This window comes from Myotis nattereri (assembly GCF_964212035.1).
Source record: "Myotis nattereri genome assembly, chromosome: 2".
NCBI lineage: Eukaryota > Metazoa > Chordata > Mammalia > Chiroptera > Vespertilionidae > Myotis > Myotis nattereri.
In genome coordinates, this window is record NC_138076.1 from 93435150 (window position 1) to 93456280 (window position 21131).

At 42.7% G+C, this 21131-nt stretch overlaps 1 protein-coding gene across 2 annotated transcripts in view; it reads left to right on the top strand.

Moving 5' to 3' along the window:
- LHFPL6 (LHFPL tetraspan subfamily member 6) overlaps nucleotides 1-21131 on the top strand; it is a 243909-nt gene that overhangs the window by 211274 nt on the left and 11504 nt on the right. The window contains exons 3-4 of one of the 2 annotated variants that reach the window (XM_081083003.1): nucleotides 3512-3572; nucleotides 4157-4255. In XM_081083003.1, coding sequence (XP_080939129.1) covers nucleotides 3512-3572; nucleotides 4157-4208 — 113 coding nt within the window. In that variant the 3' untranslated portion in view covers nucleotides 4209-4255. The remainder of the gene's footprint in view (nucleotides 1-3511; nucleotides 3573-4156; nucleotides 4256-21131) is intronic. The other variant, XM_081083002.1, reaches the window with a different exon arrangement.

Genomic DNA, 21131 nt, shown 5'->3' on the forward strand with positions numbered 1-21131 from the left:
TTGGCGGGCTTTTTTCTGGGCAGAGACTTCATGCATATCCGGAGGAGAGATAATGTGGTCTCAGCAAAGAGAATGTCCATAGTGAAATGACCTAAAAAGCCAGTTTTCAGGGGAGTGGTATCAATTCAATTGCTTGATCAAACCTAACATTGTTTAATTGAGAAAATGGATGATGTTCAAGTAATAGAATATGATAGAAAGATATGCATCAGCCCCTCTGCCTTTGAACAAGTTGTGCATGTACCAGCCAGGGTTTGGCCAGTAAAAGGAACCACTCTAGATATTTCAAGTAGGAAGGAATGTAGCCCAGGGACACAAAGTTTCAAAGACCTATTAGAAGGTCAAGGGAAGTGAAGTTCAGAGACAAATGCAGGAATTCAGGAAGTGTAAGGACTGAAAGAAGTTGCAGTTGATGACATGTCCTTAGTGGGTGATGCGAAGGGTATTCCAGGTAGCCATTTGCAAAATCACATTTACTGTCTGCAGAAAGGCATGCTCCTAGCTGCGGCTGCCAATGGGAATATGGTTTATCTCTTTCACCTTCTAAATCCCACTTTAGGGCTTCTCATTGACAGAATATGAACCAGAATTTCTGTTATGAGGAGAGTTCAAAAACTCTCCTCATAACAGAAATTCTGGTTCATATTGATAACTGTGACAGTTAATTAGCCTGATCAGTTTGCAACATACACTTTTCTCCCAGAAATGTTACCAAAAACCTTTGAAATCTGCAGAATCTTTGCTCTTAGCAAATATTAGCAGATGACAAAACAAAAACTACATAAATATTAATATAAAAATCAAGGAAAGGTGGTTGCCCTCCACTGAACACTTCTTTTTAATGTGAGCATATTTAAGAGTATTTTTAAAACATTCATACATATAACACAAATGTCCTATGTATAAAATGGTTCCTAATTTATATGGTTGAACCTATATTTCACAGTGTCACACAGAAAGTCCAATATTCTACAAAAGAACCCTGACTGCCAAGTGTACTACCACTTATATAACCATAGGCCTACTTGCTCCATATTGTAGGCCCTAGAGGCCTGGTGCACGAAATTCATAGACGGGGGAGAGGGGGGTCCCTTAGCCCAGCCTGCACCCTCTTCAATCTGGGACCCCTTGGGGGATGTCCGACTGCCTCTCCCAATCCAGAACCTCTGGCTCCTAACCTCTCACCTGCCTGCCTGCCTGACCACTCCTAACCCCTCTGCCTGCCTGCCTGATTGCCCATAACTGCTCCCCTACTGGCCTGATAACCCCTAACTGCTCCCCTGCTGGCCTGATTGCCCCTAACCGCCTCTGCCTCACCCTGTACCCGAGACCCAGGATTCCCTCCTCCGGCTGGTGGCAGGCACCCGGGACCTGGGCCAGCTTAGCCCGGGCCCTCCGCAGCTGCAGGGGACCATGGGCAGGCGGTCCAGGATCGCGGGGCAGGCGGCTTGTCCCTCTCCTGGGCTGCAGGCACAGGCACAGCCGCTGGCACCTGGGACAGTGGGGCAGGCGGTTTGTCCTTCTCCCAGGCCATAGGTGCAGGTGCAGCTGCTGGTGCCTGGGACCACAGGGCGGGCGGCTTGTCCCTCTCCTGGGCCACAGCCTAGCTGGTCCCCATTCCTCTCTTGTGAGCTCATTTGTGTCTGGCTGGTCTCCATTCCTCTCTTGTGAGCTCATTATTGTCTAGCTGGTGCCCATTCCTCTCTCCCCAGTGTTGAGTGTCTGAGCCATTATGGCGTGATGGCGTGAGGGCATGATGACCATTTTCATATTAGCTCTTTATTATATAGGATTTTAAACTCCTTTTGATTTAGTCTCCCAAAGTGCCTAAGTCATATTAGACCAACGCATGTGCTTTCATGAATACATGATACATACTAGTATTTTCTGCCATACTGAAAAAGAACATTAGCAAATCAGATAAAAAGAAAATGATGGTTTAAATATTACTATTTTTCATTTTTCTTACACTTGAACATCTTCTGGTTTAACTGTCTTTCTGCATTAAAAATGTTGCTCACAAGAACTCAAAAACTAGTGTTACTTATTAATTTAAGATGTCAGTACATCATGAAATGATGTCATATTATTTATTCATGGAATTCAGTTTACACAAACATTTATATCCTCGTTAATGATCTCTTTAATTGAAGCTGGATAACACTAATTTGGAAGTGTTATAAAAATACCATATATATAGGCCAGTCAGAGAAAGATAAGTATCACATGATCTCACTCATGTGTAATTTAATGAACAAAATAAACAGATGAACAAAATAGACTCAGAGATATAGAACCATGAAACAGACTGATGAATTTCAGAGGAAAGGTGGGGGTGGGGGAATTGGAGGGGTGAGAGATTAACCGGGGAACTTATATGCATATATGCATAACCCATGAACACAAACAACAGTGTGGAAGGGAGCAGTGGGTGTGGGGTGGAGGGGGTCAATATGGGAAAAAAACAAAACAAAGGGAGCATCTGTAATACTTTCAACAATAAAGATAAATAAATAGATAGATAAATGCAATGGAATGCTAAAAAAAAAAAAAAGAATGCCATAAATGCTATCATGAGAGGAAAGCCTAAGGAAACCAGTCAACTGGAACATTTGCTTAGTCTGCAAAGCCCCCTATCACTGCCTTCTAAATCACTTTTAAGCCTCAATACAATTTATATTTATACATAGGACATCCTGGGATTAGTGATTTGCAGTTTCAATTTTCAGACATTCCCTCACATCACAGCCCCTTTGCATTGGATATTCGCTTTGCTGTTAACCAAGGGGCAGATTGGAGGTAGGGGCACCAGGGTGGGGAATGTGTGTCAGTTCATGGGGAAGGTCTCTCCATACTGCTCAGCATAGAGGTCAGGTGTGGGGGTGGAAAGCAGCTTCTCCTTAAATGCCTATGAGAAAATAAACTATTTGTATGAATTATAACTACTCAAGTCACCCACAAGGGGCAGTGGGGAGAAAAGCCAGAGGGGGAAGGAAGACCAAAGGAAGAGACTCAATCCAGAAACAGTGGAGGTCTCTTCGAGGTACAGTTGGGTCCCTGTCATTCTGCCTCTACATTACCATGTTAATGCATTTTCTTATTTAGGGGGGCTCCCTCATTTAGCCCCTGATAACCCACAGTCCCTCGACCAGGAAGATATTCTCACCAATCAGAATGTGTATGCGTTGGTCCTACTGGCCCAGCACACTTGTGGGACTTACAGGTGAAGATAATACTTACTGATTGACATGATAAGATGTTACTTTTATATTAGCCCTCAGATTCCAATGGTGGGTGCTTAAATCTCATTCAGCTTCTTGTTAAACCATATGAGGCTTTAATGCAAAACTAAAGACTCGTCAAGCCAGTGGAAAGCTATCAGGTCAGTGTGCTGCCATGATAACTTAATCCATATTAAAATAAATCCATCACTTTATTCAGTTCAATCATCAAACCTTTTGTTCTTAGCTGCAAATAGGACTTAGATTACAATAAGTGTCTGTCTTCTTAGGTATTTCTGAGACAAGTGGATGCTCCTCGATTTTCAGCGTCTCAACAGAGCATTATAACAGGTAGTGCACAATCAATGTGCTGAAGCGATTTATGGTCATCTTTATGTTCTCTCTGCCTATGGTAAAATTTGATGATGCTGAAACATTCTATTTTGATTCTTAAATTAGAAAAACAACCTAATGAATGAGGAACCATAACCTATTAGGCACTTTTGCTTGCTATTGAATTACTTTACATGGATTGATGGTGGAATTGGTTGGCTTTTTATAAGAGTAGTTAAAAGGATTTCTGGATTTTACTTCCTAAACAAGATTGTATTTCCTAAAGCAAGACTTTTGATGCTTTGAAAGGCAAAGTTGGAACCAAACTAAGCCATTTGTCAAGGTGTGTGTGTGTTCTTTTCTTTTTTCTTTATAAGCAGACTTGAAATTGTTCTTGGAATCTAACTTTAGATTGCTTGAGAGAGCTGTGACTGCTAATTTCTTAAAAGCAGACACCATGCCCCTTTGTTATATTGCTAATATTGATTCCCCCCGCCACACACACACACACACACACACACACACACACACACACACACACTACCTTTATCTAGGGATGCAGAAGGACACTGCTAAGGCTCCTTTCATTTATCTTTTTGCAGGCTTGTTGATCGGTGCTGGCTGCGCCCTCTACCCCTTGGGCTGGGACAGTGAGGAAGTTCGGCAGACTTGTGGCTACATTTCTGGCCAGTTTGACCTGGGTAAGTTCTTTTCATAGAAGGCACTCCCTTTAGAGAAAAACCTATTTGATCTTTTATAGGAGCACAAGGTGGAAAAGGGATGGGGAAGAAAAATACATCCCGGTATTGCAGCCAGAATCATGTGTAACCATACCCATACATGCATTGATCCTTCTGTTTTAGTGAACAGTCATTGATAATCAACTATTTGTCTGAATTAGGGGAAATATTGTAGATACAAAGAAAAATAAATAATCCTTGCTCTGACGTGTTTATATTTATTGATTAATTCATTCAAAAATCATATATTTATTACTTATTGTAAATGTTAAAAATAATTGTCTATGGAATTCCCATTCTATCTGAGAAATAAAGCAAACCAAACCATCACGGAAATGACAGTAAGGGCTACGCAATCTATAGCAATTTCCACTCCAGAGCAACAGAAACTTTATGACAGGGATAAGAATCAAACTGGGTTTTGAAGAAAGTGACATGTGTGGATTTTCTGGCAGTAGACAGAAATACCTTGCTGGCAAGGACTATGGTATAGCAAAGGCACAGGGGAGGAATGAGAAGAGTTCATCAGGAGACCATACAGAAACTGGAGAGGCGGGAATTCACACATTGATGAAGGGGCTTATGAATTTTCCTGTGTACTAATTAGAACATTTCAGATATTTTTCACATGTAGATATAGTGTATTCTGCTTAGCAATCTATAAATTTTTTAATATATTTTTATTGATTTCAGAGAGGAAGGGAGAGGGAGAGAGAGAGAGAAACATCAATGATGAGAGAGAATCATTGATTGGCTGCTTCCTGCATGCCCCCTACTGGGGATCAAACCTGCAACCCGGGCATGCGCCCTTGACCAGAATTGAACCTGGACCCTTCAGTCTGCAGGTTGATGCTCTATCCACTGAGCCAAACTGACTTGTGCTCAACCTATAATTTTTTTTTCATACTACATGGTTTCACCATTATAAGTTGTAATGATAGGATAATACTTCAGTTGGTTTGTAAACCTCCATTAATTTCATCACTTCCTTATTTCTTTCTTACTCTAGTTTCTCTTATTTAAAGATGTAGTATAATGAGTAGTTTAGTTAATATGTCTTTTCCTAATTGAATTATTTTCTTAGGATGTTCTTCTAGAATTGGTGTTATTAGGACAAAGACTATGAACCCGTAAGATGCATTGCTATATGATAACAAATATTTTCCCCTGGTATGTGGACAGACAGATTGTTTTTGACCTTCAGTGCACAGTGAGTTACTAACTTAAACATCGACTTTTCACATTAAATATTTTACTTTTAGAATAAAAATTTTGAGGGAATTGATTTAATGGCAGTATCACCATATCCCAAATTGTTTAAAATATGTTTATGTTAGAACTTCTATGAAAAATTTGTTTCTATGAGATAATGGGGGGAAAATGGACAGATGTGATACCATATCAAAGGTCTGTGAATTTGTAATGAAACAATTTTATTTGACTCAATGAAAGACAAACACCCTGTTTCATTCAAAATAGCACCTGCTCTTTTGGTAGAGAATATGATGCTCTAAACATCACCTACTTTGCCCGAATACAAACTTCCCATTCTTCCTCCTTGATGATGAGGCTTTCCTAAGTCTGGGTTCATTTGTGCTTGCCATAAATTAACTGAAGAGGAAAATGCTGGCATAAACTTGACTATCAGCATTTTGTTTTGGTTTTTGTTTGTTTGTGAAAATTAAACTGTGTCCAGGGGAGATATTTTAAAATAGTGTTTGGCATTTTCCTTTCTCTGGTGTTTGAAGCTCTCTTGGCTGTTTCATACAGGCCTCAACTTGATTAGAATACTGCTCTAGCTGACCTCTCTTGTTATTGTGTGTTGCTATACTAATCATCAGGTTATAATGAAATGGAGATCTTGTTGTTTATCTTCATTACTGCACCTCAATGTTCTACATCTTCTCAGCATTGTGGGTTAAAAATGTCAAACTTAAACTTACAAAAAAAACCTCTTGCCTCTTTACTAGTGGTAATAGTATCTTATGTTATTAAACTCACTGAAGCCATTTTAGTAATTTAAAAACTGTAATGTCATTTTAATTTTTGCCTTTTTATTTATAAATTTCTCTTAGACCGCATGCTAAGAAAAAAAACAGAAAACAAAACTGGCATCATCCTATATAATAAAAGCCTAATATGCTAAGTGTCCAGTCATCCGTTCAACCAATCAAAGCATAATATGCTAATGATATGCTAAAGCCGCTCAACTATTTGCTATGAGGTACACTGACTATCAGGGGGCAGACGCTCCAACCGGTAGGTTAGCTTGCTGTTGGGGTCTGGCCAACCGGGACTGAGAGAGACGGGCCAGACACACCCTGGAGTGCTCCTGCTTTCCCTCCTGGGCTGGCCAACCTCCCCCGGCCCTGATCATGTACCAGTGGGCCTGCACTCTCTCATAATCCGGGACCCCTCGGGAGATGTCAGAGAGTCGGTTTCAGCCTGATCCCGCAGGCCAAGCCAAGGGACCCCACTGGTGCACAAATTCGTGCACCGGGCCTCTAGTTTACACATAAAATTTGTTTCTAGATCCCCTGAACAAGTATTTTGAGTGTATTGAGTTTGCTTTCTTCAGATTACTATTATTTTTGCAGACTCTGTTATCTTTATTTTAGAAAGAAAATGTAAAGAGAAACTGGCATAGAGATATCACTATGCCTGTCTCACTGGATTGCCTATGTTTATTGTCTTTAAGAAGTTGTTACTGTTCCCTGAACACTAATGAAGGCTGAACTTCAGTGAGTGAGTGAAGTCACAGATTATGGGGTTGGCAGCAAATTTGGGGTTAGGAGGCACAGCATGCATGTGAGGGTGAACATTCTCAGTAAGGAGAGCTCTGGGCCTCACTTTTAGTAGCATACACCCTACCTCTGCAACTTCTGAGAATCTTAGCTTATTTCTGCCTCCTCTCAAAGGAGAGAGTATGTAGCCACATCTTCCTCCCAGAGGTTGGGAAATGTTAATGATAAGGTTCATGTCCCTCTTATTGTGGAATATGGGTCACTTTCTTGGCATGCCTTATTGAAATGTTGTTACTCTCTTTCTATAGCACATCCTGAAAGAAATCATTGCTTCTGTTCCCACATGAAAGATTATTTAAGGAGCACATTCATTCTCTCACTCAGCCAACAGATATTTATGGGGTACTGCCAGTGTGCCAGACCCTGTGCTAGATGCTTATGACCCAGCACCAGCAAGTAATTTAAAAAGACACTATTCACGGCCCCCAGGGAACTTAAAACCTAGCAGGAGCGGCAGATATTCCAGAAGATGGTATACATGGGAAGTATGTTAGAAAGGAAAAGTGTCAGACGAAGCAGTAGGCACTGCGGTTGCTTTGCCAATATTATTCCACTATAGTTGGTGACTCCAAACCAGAGGCTGGCAGACATTTCTGTAAGAGACAGGTAAGTAAATATTTTCAGTTTTATGAACCATATATTCTCTATTTTAACTACTCAGCTCTGCAATTGTAACGTGAAAGGCACTTCACGTATGAGTTGGTATGACTATGTCCCAATAAAACTTTATTTACAAAAACAGGTGGTTGGACTGTAGTTTGAAGCCCCCTGATTTCAACCAAAGCATACCCCTGACATGCCAGAAATGTCTTCATTCCAGATGTGCTCCTTTATTGATTCCTTCAGCCCCCAGGTCAGGGCTTAGGTCAGTCCAAGACTCTGCACTGAGCAGTCCCATCCAATTATCCTAGAGCAGCGGTTCTCAATCTGTGGGTCGCGACCCCTTTGGGGGTCAAATGACCCTTTCACAAGGGTCGCCTAAGACCATCGGAAAACACATATATAATTACATATTGTTTTTGTGATTAATCACTATGCTTTAATTATGTTCAATTTGTAACAATGAAAATACATCCTGCATATCAGATATTTACATTACGATTCATAACAGTAGCAAAATTACAGTTACGAAGTAGCAACAAAAATAATTTTATGGTTGGGTTGAGGGTCACCACAACATGAGGAACTGTATTAAAGGGTCGCGGCATTAGGAAGGTTGAGAACCACTGTCCTAGAGTATGCTACTAAATACTACAATTGTTGTGTAGTGTTGTAATATAAGGTGGTAAGCACTGTAAATTAATTTTAGTTATCCCACCTCTTAACACTAGCCTGCGATGGAAAGCCTTAAGCCCATTTGGGTCAGTGCGACTAGAGAAAATGTTTCCAGAGACTTCTGAGGAAGAAGGGATCACATGCCTAAGGAGAGGCTCCAGAAGCTATGTTCTTCCTCCCTCTGGTTGTAATCTCTGACCAGCTAGAGTGGTAGGAAGAGCAGCCTGGTGGGCAGAGAATTCAGCCGATGGGTAGTCATCCCTGAAGCAGGCCTTCCCTAGGAATTTCCAACATAGTTGACAACACAGTAATTCATTACCTTATTGGGTAAAGTTTTAGGCATGCTTTCTCTTATTTGTAGCTAAAAGCAGCCTGACTGGTATTTTATTTGGTTATGTCACCATTCAAGGGGGCCTGGCCTCACCTGGGAGCTTCTTAAGGAAGTATATTATTTTTAGCCGAGTCCTTAAAGCTGTAGAGGGCTTAGGAAGGTGAACAGTGAGTGTGGGCATTTTTCAGGATGGCTCGAGGGATAGGTTGCAGAGGTCAGGAAGAAGAGCCAAGAAGGAGGCTGAGTGACACTGCAGATCTACTTTAGGGACTGCATCCTTGTTTCAACCAGTTTTAATCCATGTATCAGCCATGGTAAAAGTAATACTTTAGTTTAGAGAGAGTAGGTGGGGCCTCCTAGGGAAAGAACACTTAAACTGAATCCAGAAATATAAATAGTAGTTAGGCAAGGAAGGGTCTTCATAAAGAGTTCACATTTGTGGTTGTAATGTAATATGATAGGAGTCTAATAGAACCTAATTTTTTAAATGCCTCCTTTCTTTAGAAGGGTGATTTTAGGAGAATATTTTTTACCTACCTTGAAAACAATTTTATAAGGCTATTGAATATTTCTCAAGAATTTTAATATTTTATTCAGTGTAAAGCTTTGACACAATTTTTCAGAAATATTCGCTTTTACAAATTAAAGATTGCTACTCTGCTTACTTTGGGTCACACTTAGGTGTGAAGAACCAAGGAGCAGGTTTGAGTACACACATCTTTACAACAGAGAAACAAGAGTCCAAACAGGCTACATCATGAATTTCTAAATTCCCAACTGAAAATATATAGCTTGCCTTTACAGTAGCTCTCAACCTTTAACATTAGAATCAAAGGTAGACTTGTTGAGACTCTGGATTTTTATTTTCTGTACCCCAGAAGTTACGATTTTCTCATTTGTGATATAAACAAACTAGAGGACTGGTGCACAAAATTTGTGCACGGGGAGGGGGGGGGGTGTCCCCTCAGCCCAGCCTGCACCTCTCCAATCCGGGACCCCTCAGGGGATGTCTGACTGCTGGTTTAGGCTTGATCCCGGGGGTTGGGCCTAAACCGGCAGTCAGACATCCCTCTCACAATCCTGGACCACTGGCTTCTAATTGCTCACCTGCCTGCCTGTCTGGTAATCCCTAACTGCCCCCCTTCTGTTCTGATCGCCCCTTACTGCCCTCATCTGCCGGTCAGGTTGCCCCCAAATGCCCCCTCCCTGCCAGCCCAGTCACTCCTAACTGCCCCCCTCCCTGCTGGTCTGGTTGCCTCTTACTGCCCCTGCTGCCGGCCTGGTCGCCCCTAACTACCCCCCTCCCCCCGCCAGCCTGGTTGCCCCACGCAGCCTGCTGTTCAGTCGTTTAGTCGTCCCTCACTAACCCCCTTGCCAGCCTTATCACCCCATGCAGCCTCCTTGTTCAGTCGTTTGGTCATCCCTCACTAACCCCCCTGTCGACCTGGTTGCCTCATTCAGCCTGCTTGTTCAGTTGTTTGTTTGTCCCTCACTAACCCCCCTAATGGCCTGGTCACCCCACACAGCCTGCTTGTTCAGTCATTTGTTCATCTCTCACTAACACCCCTGCTTGTCTGGTCGTAGGCAGCCATCTTGTGAGGACGTGAGTGTTAATTTTCATATTACCTCTTTATTATATAGGATATCCCAGGTGATTCAGGTACAAGTGGTCAGTGCATATACTTTGAAAAATACTGTCCTAATTTATATAGAAATTTAAATTTTTTATACTTTGCTAGAATTTATTTTAACAAATATTCATTTTTTAAATATAAATTAAGATGTTCTAGTGTTAGGTTACAAAAATCTGGCTCCAACTGGCTTAAACAAACAAAGAAGACATTTAAGATATCTTATTACAGGAAGGCCAGAGCTACAGTGAGGTGCAGACTTGGCCAATCCAGGGGCTCAAAGATGTTGTCTGTCTTCATGTTGGCTTCATCCTGATGCCAGCTCTCCCTTTGGTCATAAGATGGCTGCATTTGGCACATGGGGCACTAAGCATCTTGTTCATGTCAAATAGGAGAAGGAGAGCTTCTCCCCAGTAATGGACTAAAATTCTCTCAGTCTAGTTGGGCCAACTTTGCCATGTGTCCACTCCTGAATGAATAGCTGCTGCCAGCTATTAAATTCTTATTATGATCAGCTTTGACGTGTTCAGAGTTGTATAGAACCAGATTATACTGACAAGCTGGGGTATTTGTAAGTAGAAGATGAGGCTAAGAGGAGGAGGCTTCTCAGAATATCTTTTGTTGGATGTCAGTGCCCTGTATTCCTTCCATCATAAATTCCAGGTTATGGTCAGTGATGGTTTATGCTGTTTAAGTGTTACCAATGGTGATTTTATTTATTACTTTTTAAGAGAATGAAATAGTACACGTGATGAGAATAATACATAGTGTAACACAGCATCTATACTAATAATAGAGTAATATGCAAATTGTCCAGGATGCCGTCACAGTAACAGTAAGGACCAGCAGGCTGCCTGGGGTGACAAGGCTAGCAGGGGTTTTAGTGAAGGACAACCAAATGACTGAACAGCTGGCTGCGTGGAGCGACCAGGCCAGCAGGGGGGTTAGTGAGGGGAAACCAAACAACTGAACAACAGGTTGTGTGGGGCAACCAGGCCAGCAGGAGGGGAAGTTGGGGGCAACCAGGCCGACGGGGGGTGGGGGGCAGTTGGGGGCAACCAGGCCAGCAGGGGGCAGTTGGGGACAATCAGGCCAACAGGCAGAGGTGATTGGGGGTGATCAGGCTGGCAGGGGTGGGAGTTAGGGGCAATCAGGCAGGCAGGCAGGTGAGCAGTTAGGAGCCAGTGGTCCCGGATTGTGAGAGGGATGTCTAACTGCTGGTTTAGGCCTGATCCCAGGACATCCCACGAGGGGTCCCGTATTGGAGACGGTGCAGGCTGGGCTGAGGGAATCCCCACCCCGTGCACAAATTTCATGCACCAGGCCTCTAGTCTTCACATAACAGAAGCTCAAAAGATGTTTGCTACTGTTATTCATATTATTTATGCAGGACCATTTTAAGAGAATATTTGCTGGTAAAACCTTACTCTTCCTTTCACATTTCAGGACCGCAAGTTTGAATTGACACATAACGTCTTAATAATCACATTGTCTAATTGATTTAGTTCATGCCTCAAAGCTATTTTTATCTACCAAAGATTTTTCTAATTATATCCTTATGCTCAAAAGTAGTGTTTCAATTAATTTATTTTGCCAATTTGCCAAGTGAATTTGAGTAATTGTTGCTTTCATTTTGTTATTTAACTTGAATGAGAAGCCATCATGTTTCCTGTTCTTGAAATTATGCTCTTGGGTTCTCAAGAACAGTACCATAAACTCTGAAAACTCAAAACCTCTTTATATTGGAAAAGATGAAAATTTGTTCTTTCATATTTTCAATCCAATGAGATATCTCTTCTCTTCTAGTCTGAACAGTGACCACCCTACACCTCTTTATACTTGTTACCTTTAGCTCTGTGACTCCTGACTAATATTTTCTCTTCTCTCAAATCTAACTGCCTTTGAGAAAACTGATTTGCAAGTTATGGGGAGATCAGTGGGCAAGAATGGGGAAAAAATAGAATTTGTTTTTTTGAGCTTTTTCAACCTAGGTGATAGTGGGTGCTTCATAAGCTTAGTGACCCAGTTTTCCTGATGTCCACACAGAAGTCTCTGTTTCTGCCAATAACAACAGAAGAAGCTGCTGTCAGCTTCTGTGATATGTAACACAGCTGTGCACCAGAGTGGGCCTTGCCTGGGAAGTGCTTGCAAAAGGCAGCAGTTAGTGTCTGCCACTGGGTTCTGGAAGAGACCTCTAACATTTGATGCATTCTGGTCATTGCTTAAAATAAACTTATGATCCCATTCTGATATTGCTTTTGGGGAGATGGGGTAGTAGTAAAGTGTTGAATAGGCATTGAGTTTTAGCCAAATATAAAGTTGTTAGAGCAGCAATGGCTTTTTACTGGACCTGTTCCAAACTTTTGACACTTCAGGCCAAGTCATCGAAAGTCACTTAGAAGGTCCAGCAGAAGGCTGTGTTCCCTCACGCAGACAGCCACTGCAAGAAGATGACAGAGGAAAGCCCGGCAGCGGCTATACGTTAACCAAGAACCAAACTGGGTAAGCGCAGGGAGACTCAAAGGAACACTCTGGAATGTGACACCAAATGAACTGGGAAATTCCCACAGGCAGAGGAAGCCCAGCCTGGCCAGTGGTGAAGTGAAAAATCCTGTCCTGTTCAGGTGTAATCCCCAACTCTGCATCCTCTTGCCTTCATGTCTTGCCACATGCCCTCATAGCTAAAGCTGCCTGGGACAGCTTTAATTGAACATAAAAATTCTGTGGTCTTTCTCTTAGGGAGCACCTTTCTAAGTATCAGCTAGATACGTAGTCGGCAAACTGTGGCTCACGAGCCACATGCAGCTCTTTGGCCCCTTGAGTGTGGCTCTTCCTAAGCCTTAGGAGTACCCTAATCCTATCTAATAAAAGAGAAACATGGTAATTAGCATACGACCGCTACCCTTCCCATTGGCTAATCAGGGCGATATGCAAATTAACTGCCAGCCAAGATGGCGGCCAGCAGCCAGGCAGCTGATGCAAACAGGGAGGCTTGCTTGCTTCAGTGACGGAGGGAGCCAAGCTTCCCCGCATGCCTTGCCGGCCTCTCAGCTACACTCTAAGCAACATTGTAACAAATATAGAAGCTAAACAAAACCCCGGGCTTCAGCCAGCAGGACCGCAACGTTGTTTCAAATACAGAAGGTAAACAAAGGCCAGAAACCTGCTTTCAGCAGCGGAGGTCTCATAGCTGGAGCCGAGCCTCAGAGCTAAAGCTGGCCCAGAATTTAAAACAAAGGAAAAAAGGACAGGTTGGGAGCTTCAGTCACCTGCCAGCCTAAAAACAGCCCTCAGCCCCTCACCCAGGCTGGCCAGGCACCCCAGTGGGCCCCCCGCCCCGAAAAGGGGTGTGACCAGATGCAAACAGCCATCATCCCCTCACCCAGGCTGGCCAGGCACCCAAGCGGGACCCCCACCCTGATCCAGGACACCCTTCAGGGCAAACCAGCCGGTCCCCACCCGTGCACCAGGCTTCTATCCTATATAGTAAAAGGGTAATATGCCTCCCAGCACCGGGATCAGCGTGACAGGGGGCAGTGACCAAACCCCCTGATCGCCCTGCGGCTCTGTGTGTGATAGGGGGCGGGGCCACAACCTCCCTATCCGCCCTGCTCTGTTTGTGACAGTGGGGAGCTCCTCAAACCCCTGATCAGCCCTGCTCTGTGCGTGACAGGGGGGAGCTCCCCAACCCCCTGATCACCCTGCGGCTCTGTGTGTGACAGGGTGTGGCGCTCCAACCGCCCCCCCCCCATCAGCCCTGCCCTGAGTGTGACAGTGGCGGCACCCCAACCCCTTGATCCGCCCTGCTCTGTGTGTAACAGGGGGTGGTGCCCCAACTCCCCTATCAGCCCTGCTCTGTGCGTGACAGGGGGGAGCTCCTCAACCCCCTGATCGGCCCTGCTCTGTGTGTGACAGGGTACGGAGCCCCAACCCCCCTGATCGGCCCTGCTCTGTGCGTGACAGGGGGTGGCACCGCAACCTCCCTATCGACCCTGCCTTGAGTGTGACAGGGGGTGGTGCCCCAACCCCCCAATCTGCCCTACCCTGAGCATGACTAGGGGTGGCATCGCAACCTCCCAATCCGCCCTGCTCTGTGCATGACAGGGGCTGGCACCCCAACTCCCCAATCGGCCCTGCTCTGAGCCCGAGCAGGGGCTGCACTTAGGGATTGGGCCTGCCCTCTGCCACCCAGGAGCAGGCCTAAGCCAGCAGGTCGTTATCTCCCGAAGGGTCCCAGACTGCGAGAGGGCACAGGCCGGGCTGAGAGACCCCCTCTCCCCCCCATGTGCACAAATTTTTGTGCACCGGGCCTCTAGTTAAGTTAATAATAATGTACCTACCTATAGAGTTTAAGTTTAAAAACTTTGGCTCTCAAAAGAAATTTCCATCATTGTACTGTTGATATTTGGCTCTATTGACTAATGAGTTTGCCAACCACTGAAGAAAAACCCCTTCCTTTAGTGCAGCGGTTCTCAACCTGTGGGTCGCGACCCCTTTAGGGGTCGAATGACCATTTCACAGGGGTCGCCTAAGACTATGGGAAAACACATATATAATTACATATTGTTTTTGTGATTAATCACTATGTTTTAATTATGTTCAATTTGTAACAATCCTGCATATCAGATACTTACATTATGATTCATAACAATAGCAAAATTACAGTTATGAAGTAGCAACAAAAATAATTTTATGGTTGGGGGTCACCACAACATGAGGAACTGTATTAAAGGGTCGCGGTATTAGGAAGGTTGAAAACCACTGCTTTAGTGGGACATATTGTTTCCCATGAAGTACATAACCACTCAGTCTTGGGAGGCCCGAGAAGTTCTGTGGAGGAAAATGTGCCCTCTGTGCCTGTGCACTGCTCTGGTCTTCTGCGGGAGGTGCCTGGAGGAGATGAAGTCTATCTTCCATTCCCTGTCCATGTGGCCACACTTGTCCTGCACACATACCCTCCTCACTTACCATTTTCTGTTATTTTATCATTAATGCCTAAATATCGTCTTTATTATCTGCAGGCTGTTTGCTCCATTTTTTTGTGGTTGGCTGTGGTTGGTGGGAATGGGCTGTGGCCCAAACAGGGACCTCCTCAGTTATCCCGCTGTGTGCTGAACTCAGCAGAGCAACATGTGCAAATGTCATGTAAGAGGTGAATGAATACTACACAATGCAAATTGTCATGTGCAGGTTTCTCATTTTGCATGTCATATGACCAACATATTTATTGAGTTCTTTACTTACAAGTATAGGAGTTGCCCATTGATTTTACACATGTATGTATATGCATGCATATATATATATATATATATATGTATATATATATATATATATATATTTATATATATATACACACATATATATGTGTGTGTGTGTGTATAGCTAACTTTTAATTCATATTTGTTTACATTTGATTTTGAAATAATTTTATATTTATAGAAAAATTGCAAAAACAAAGAATTCCCATATATTCTTCCCCAGATCCCCTTAATGTTAAATTTCATCATATTTATTTTGTCATTCTCCCCCTGCCTTCTGCTCTGTTCCCTCTCTCAGACACAATATCCCTCCAACCATAGGTAGTTAAGTGAATAATACCTTAAAATAACATTATTTTATATAGCAGCACAATTACCAAAATTAGGAAATTACCATTGATATAATACTTCTTTCTAATCTATACTTTTTGATATACTTTATATAACAAATTATGCATGAAAGAAATGGAATTTACTTCTTTTTCTTTTACTGGGTATTGCTTGTTCTGGACTTTATTTCAGCTTTATGGCTTTCCATTTGTATAAAATAACAAATACAAAGTAGTATTTAAAATCTCCAGATGTTCAAAACTAAAAAGAATGCTAGCTGCCCACACCTACATTCTAATATGAGAAATTATTAAGAATCCAGAAAGCATTAATAATTATAGTAATAGTAATAATAAGAAACAGAGCTGTCTTTTGTCTTTTTCTCTGATATATAGTTTTGGGCTCGGTATGACTGAACCTCATATCAAGTCCAGCTACTGTTCTGGCTGTTCTTCCCTTTCATGAAGTTGAGCAGCTGAGGAAAGTATGACCTCAGATCAGTACTTTCTGGTACATCCTCAAGTTGATGATGGCTAGCACCCTTTCCTTGAGGCACAGTAGTAGCACTTGGGTAAACTCTTCTCTTTTTTCTCAGCTCCTTATCTTAGAGGTGGAGCTATGGGGGCAAGAGAGACAAAACAGAAAAATTAAAATTAGAACTCTTTAGCAAGATTTTTGGAGGAAATCCAGCAGAGAAATTTATACCATCTAATCTAATAATAGACAAACAGGGTAATTGGCTGTACCTTTGCTACCCCTTCCATTGGCTAATCAGTGATATATGCAAATTAACCACCAACAAAGATGGCGGTTAATTTGCATACGTAGGCACAAAGCAGTGGATTGAAGACTGAAGGGAGCTCAGGCCAGAGCAGCGCGGGCTTGAAGGCAGCTCTGGCCAGAGCAGCAAAGACTAAAGGCGGCTCCTGCTGGAGCGAAGGCCTGGGTCCCGGGTGCCAGAGGAAAACCGGTGCTGGCAGCCAGGGGGAGGTAAGGTGTATTGCACGAATCTTTTCGTGCAACAGGCCTCTAGTTCAATATAATTGAAAGAATCTACAATTCAAGATTTTTCCCTAAAATATGTAACCCATGTAACATGTTCTGATATTTGAATATGGTCCTTGAACAGCCAGTCATTGCCTCTAATGTACTCCTCTGTATATCTCTCACCTCACTCCTGCTCCAGCTACAGAATGATTGGAGCTGTACTGAATAAAATTTATAAGGACGATATAAACTTTCCTATCAAAATTCACTGTAATATATCTCCTTAGACATAGTGCTGTTATGAGCTCTTTGCCGATACATCTTTTCCAGAGAGTAAATCCCTGCTCTCTCTGACATATTTGGTTGTGTGTAATGGTAGGAACTGCCCCCTGCCCCCTCCCCCCACTCCCCCCTCCCCCCTCCCCCCGCCGCCAAGTAATGCCACAGCTTGAATGCATTAGTCCTTAACGATGGACATGTCTGCATTTTATGTTCTGACTCTTTACATTCTGGTTATCTCTGTGGAGAAATAAAGCAAACAAAAAAGGTAGGGGCTCTTTTAAAAATTTTTTGCCTCCTCTTTTTTTGAAGTGGCAAAGCTCCAATGCTTCAAGCTGGAGCAACATACATGAGGCATGCTATGTGTTTGGGGTGAAAGGTATTCAACTGCCAGGAGAGTTCAGCCCCTAAACCTGGGAGTGAAGGGGCAGGAGAGGTAGGAAGATATTGTCAACCTAGTACATTAGAATCAAGAGCTGCAGTTCTTGAGGAGAGATGCTGGACTTCCATCCACTGTGCTCCTATACACAGACTCACTGCTCAGTCTTTGGTGGTGGCGGGGGGTGGGGGGGTGGGGGGGGAGGGAGGAACGGTTCCTACCATTACTCGTAAATCTGCTCTGTCTACCCCTGGGAGGTACTAATGGGGACTCACTACTGAGTTCTGCTTGTGGACAGCACACCCTAGAACACATCCTAGTGGGTACATAGAGTACATCTTGAAATTGTCTACAGAATGACTCAGAGAAGCAATGTGAGTTTCTACTTCCAGTAATAAACAACAGGAACACTCAGGGGAGCTTGAGAAAGAGCCACACCTCACAAGCTTTCTTTCCTCAGACATTTTACTTCTGCATTTTTTGGCCACCAACCAAGTTTGGTGTTCTTGTCATCTCTTTTCAGACCCATGAGGGATCATTTTAACTTGTTCCATTAAAAGTTTGAATGAAAGCTTTTGTATGTTTTAGGTCAAAGGTTTAAAACCTGTTTCTTTTTTACTAGAGATACCTTTGTTCAGTAACGTCACAAAAGAACAAAATAGAATCAGTCCCATGACAGATTATTTTTGTCCTTGGTTTTAATGTATATGCAAACAAGATGCTCTGAATATGAAGAGGCAGGAAGGAATTTATTCAAAAGGAGAGAGACACCTATTGAACTTTTGTTCATGGCATTTAAAGTACAAAAGTTTTTTTCTCCATTGATCCTTTCACCTTCCTGCCTTCATTATTTATACAGAAAAAAAAAAAGGTGAAATCTAATATGCCTGCTTCTTCTCTATACAAACTTTACATTTATATCTTAACATGTTTAAAAAAATTAAATATCAAAGATGAAAGATATTCTGCCTTGATAAATGAAGGCAGTCAACTTATTCTATCTGGACGCAGGCACGTATGGCCACAAGGCTGGGCACTCAGCTGGGACCTGTGGGGCTCAGGTACAAACGGAAAGCACAGGAAGGCCCAGAGCCATGGAGGTTTGTGTTCGACAGCTTTAGTCAGAGGGCGGGACAATCTGAGCTGCTGTGTTTCGTGCGGTGCTGACCAGAGCAACACTGTGCTGTTAAGGTTGTGTTGCGGTGCTGTGGCAAGGTCTCTCGGTAGGAGTGAGGATGGATGGTGTCTCCTGTCAAACACTGAGGGTTCACAGGCAGACTGCAGTCCAGCACAGGAGCGGGGTGTGCCCACGACCGGGAGTCCTTCATCAGTTGTGCTCAAACTGTGTCAGGGATGGTCAAAAACCCCCAGTTTGGGGGTGGGGTGAGGAGTATGTGTCCATGGCTGGTTTCTTACCCAGAAAAAATCAGTTATCTGAATTCATCAAGCAAGTTTATTGGGCCCCACTTCCTACATCCTCTAATGATGGGGAAAATAAGACATTTGCGGGGGGAGGGGGGAGGCACTAGCAATCTGAATTTGTGCCAGTAACCTAATGTACATTCTTGATAGCCTATAATTAAGCATTGCCCCTTTCTCCTCAAACTGGTCTTGCAAGACCTGTTAGCTAAATGCTTACATTTCACAGAGGCCATAAACCATGACACAGCCCCCGGAGAGGGGCTATCAGTGCTGGCACCAGGCCAGGCCCTTAGATATGATCTCAAGACCCCCATCCCAACCCATGGGGCTTTTTGCAAAGCCCACGAAAGGTCCGGAAGTATAATCCATATTTGGGGGACTAATGGTTTGCTCAGATTTTGGAGGTGACTCTGCTGAGACTGAGAGCATAATAAAGCTGTGCAATTCCATTTCTCTAAGTGTCACTTGGGTTTCTTCGGTCTTCTACAGCACTAGAAGGGATGGGTTTGCCAAGACAGTGACAGTTTGGTTCCATTGGCTCAAGAATTGGGAGCGCCAAGTCTGCAAGATGTACCCTTTTAATAACCAGAACCATGCAAGGTGGACACAGGTCCCTGGAATCTTCTAAGAAGACTGATAAATTCAAAGTGGTAAAAAAAAGTTCTTGGTCTGATGGTGTGGCTTAGTGGATTGAGTGTTGTCCCATGCACCAAGAGGTGACTAGCTTGATTCCTGGTCAGGGCACATGCCTGGGTTGTGGGCTCGATCCCCAGGAGGGGGTATGCAAGAGGCAGCCAATTGATGTTTCTGTCTCTCTCTCCTTCTGCCTTCCTCTCTCTCTAAAACCAATAAGCATATTTTTAAAAAATTACTGTATAACATGGGAAAGATACATTTGATATAGATATTTTTAATACATAATCTGAGCACAAGAAAAAGTTCTGGAATCAGTTTGAGCCAAGTTTAAGTTCAAGCTTCACCATTTATTTGTGATACTGGGAAAGTTACTTATTCTGCATGTATATTAATTTCTTCATCTTCAAAATAGGAATAATATTGGGAAAGTACAAACAGATTTGCTTCTCTAAATTCCTGAAAGCATCATAGGCAAAAATAATTAAATGAGATGCCACTTCTAAACTTTATAGCACCCAGCACACATTCTATACATGACAGCTATTGTATGATTATTAATTTCAGATCTTTTTTCTAAGCACAAGTATAGCATCACAAATGTCTATCTATCTTCTGCTGTGATTAAGGCATTATACTAGCATAAAAATGAAGCCTGCAGATACAGTGATACATAGTAGGCTGTGAAACACTAAACAAATCAATGAAAAGGCAGATGTTCAACTACAATGTCCCCAAAAGATGATCACTGAAATTCCATTGTTCTTTGTATAAGATAGTGTTCTTTGTACCCTTTTCTCTGTCTCTATTACTAATAAAAGCTCCACTAAAAACCAACTTGAGCTACCCTAAAAAATCAGCCACACCTCTCCTACCCATCCTTTTTCTGGGACTGCCCTGGGATGCCACCATGACATTTTTTTTTCCCATTGACTTGGCATGTGATGTGATTTGTTGCTTTCTGTCCTTTTATTGACATATAAAATACTGATATATTTAATCTGTCAAGAATAATATTCCCCATTGTTGAAAGCAGCAATTTTTCAGTCAAGCAACTCAGAGTCTTGTTTGATGGAGCATTATAGGGAGCAAAAGAGAAAGTTTTAACAGATTTACTTCTCTAATTAACTGAAAAGATTACAGACAAAACTTGACCTCTGGTAAAAGGCATCCTATTTGTATTATAATAACAAGCATTTATTGCCATGGCTGGAAAGACAGAAGCAATGGAAGAATGGCACCATAACTCCTGGTTTAAATTAGTTCCAATACTATTCATGTACTACTGTGCTGTTTAAGACATATGAACTTAAAGTCTGTGTTTTTCTAATATCCTCATATACTCAAAAAGACTTTTTTCTCATGTTACTGTAAAATGCAATGCTACTTTCTTTTTCTTGAGCAGCCAGGTTTTAACGATGACTCATGCTCAGAAAGAAAAAAACTCTATTTTTCCTGTGAAGAAATTCAAGGTATAGTATTCAATCTGTAATTTAAAAATTCATAGT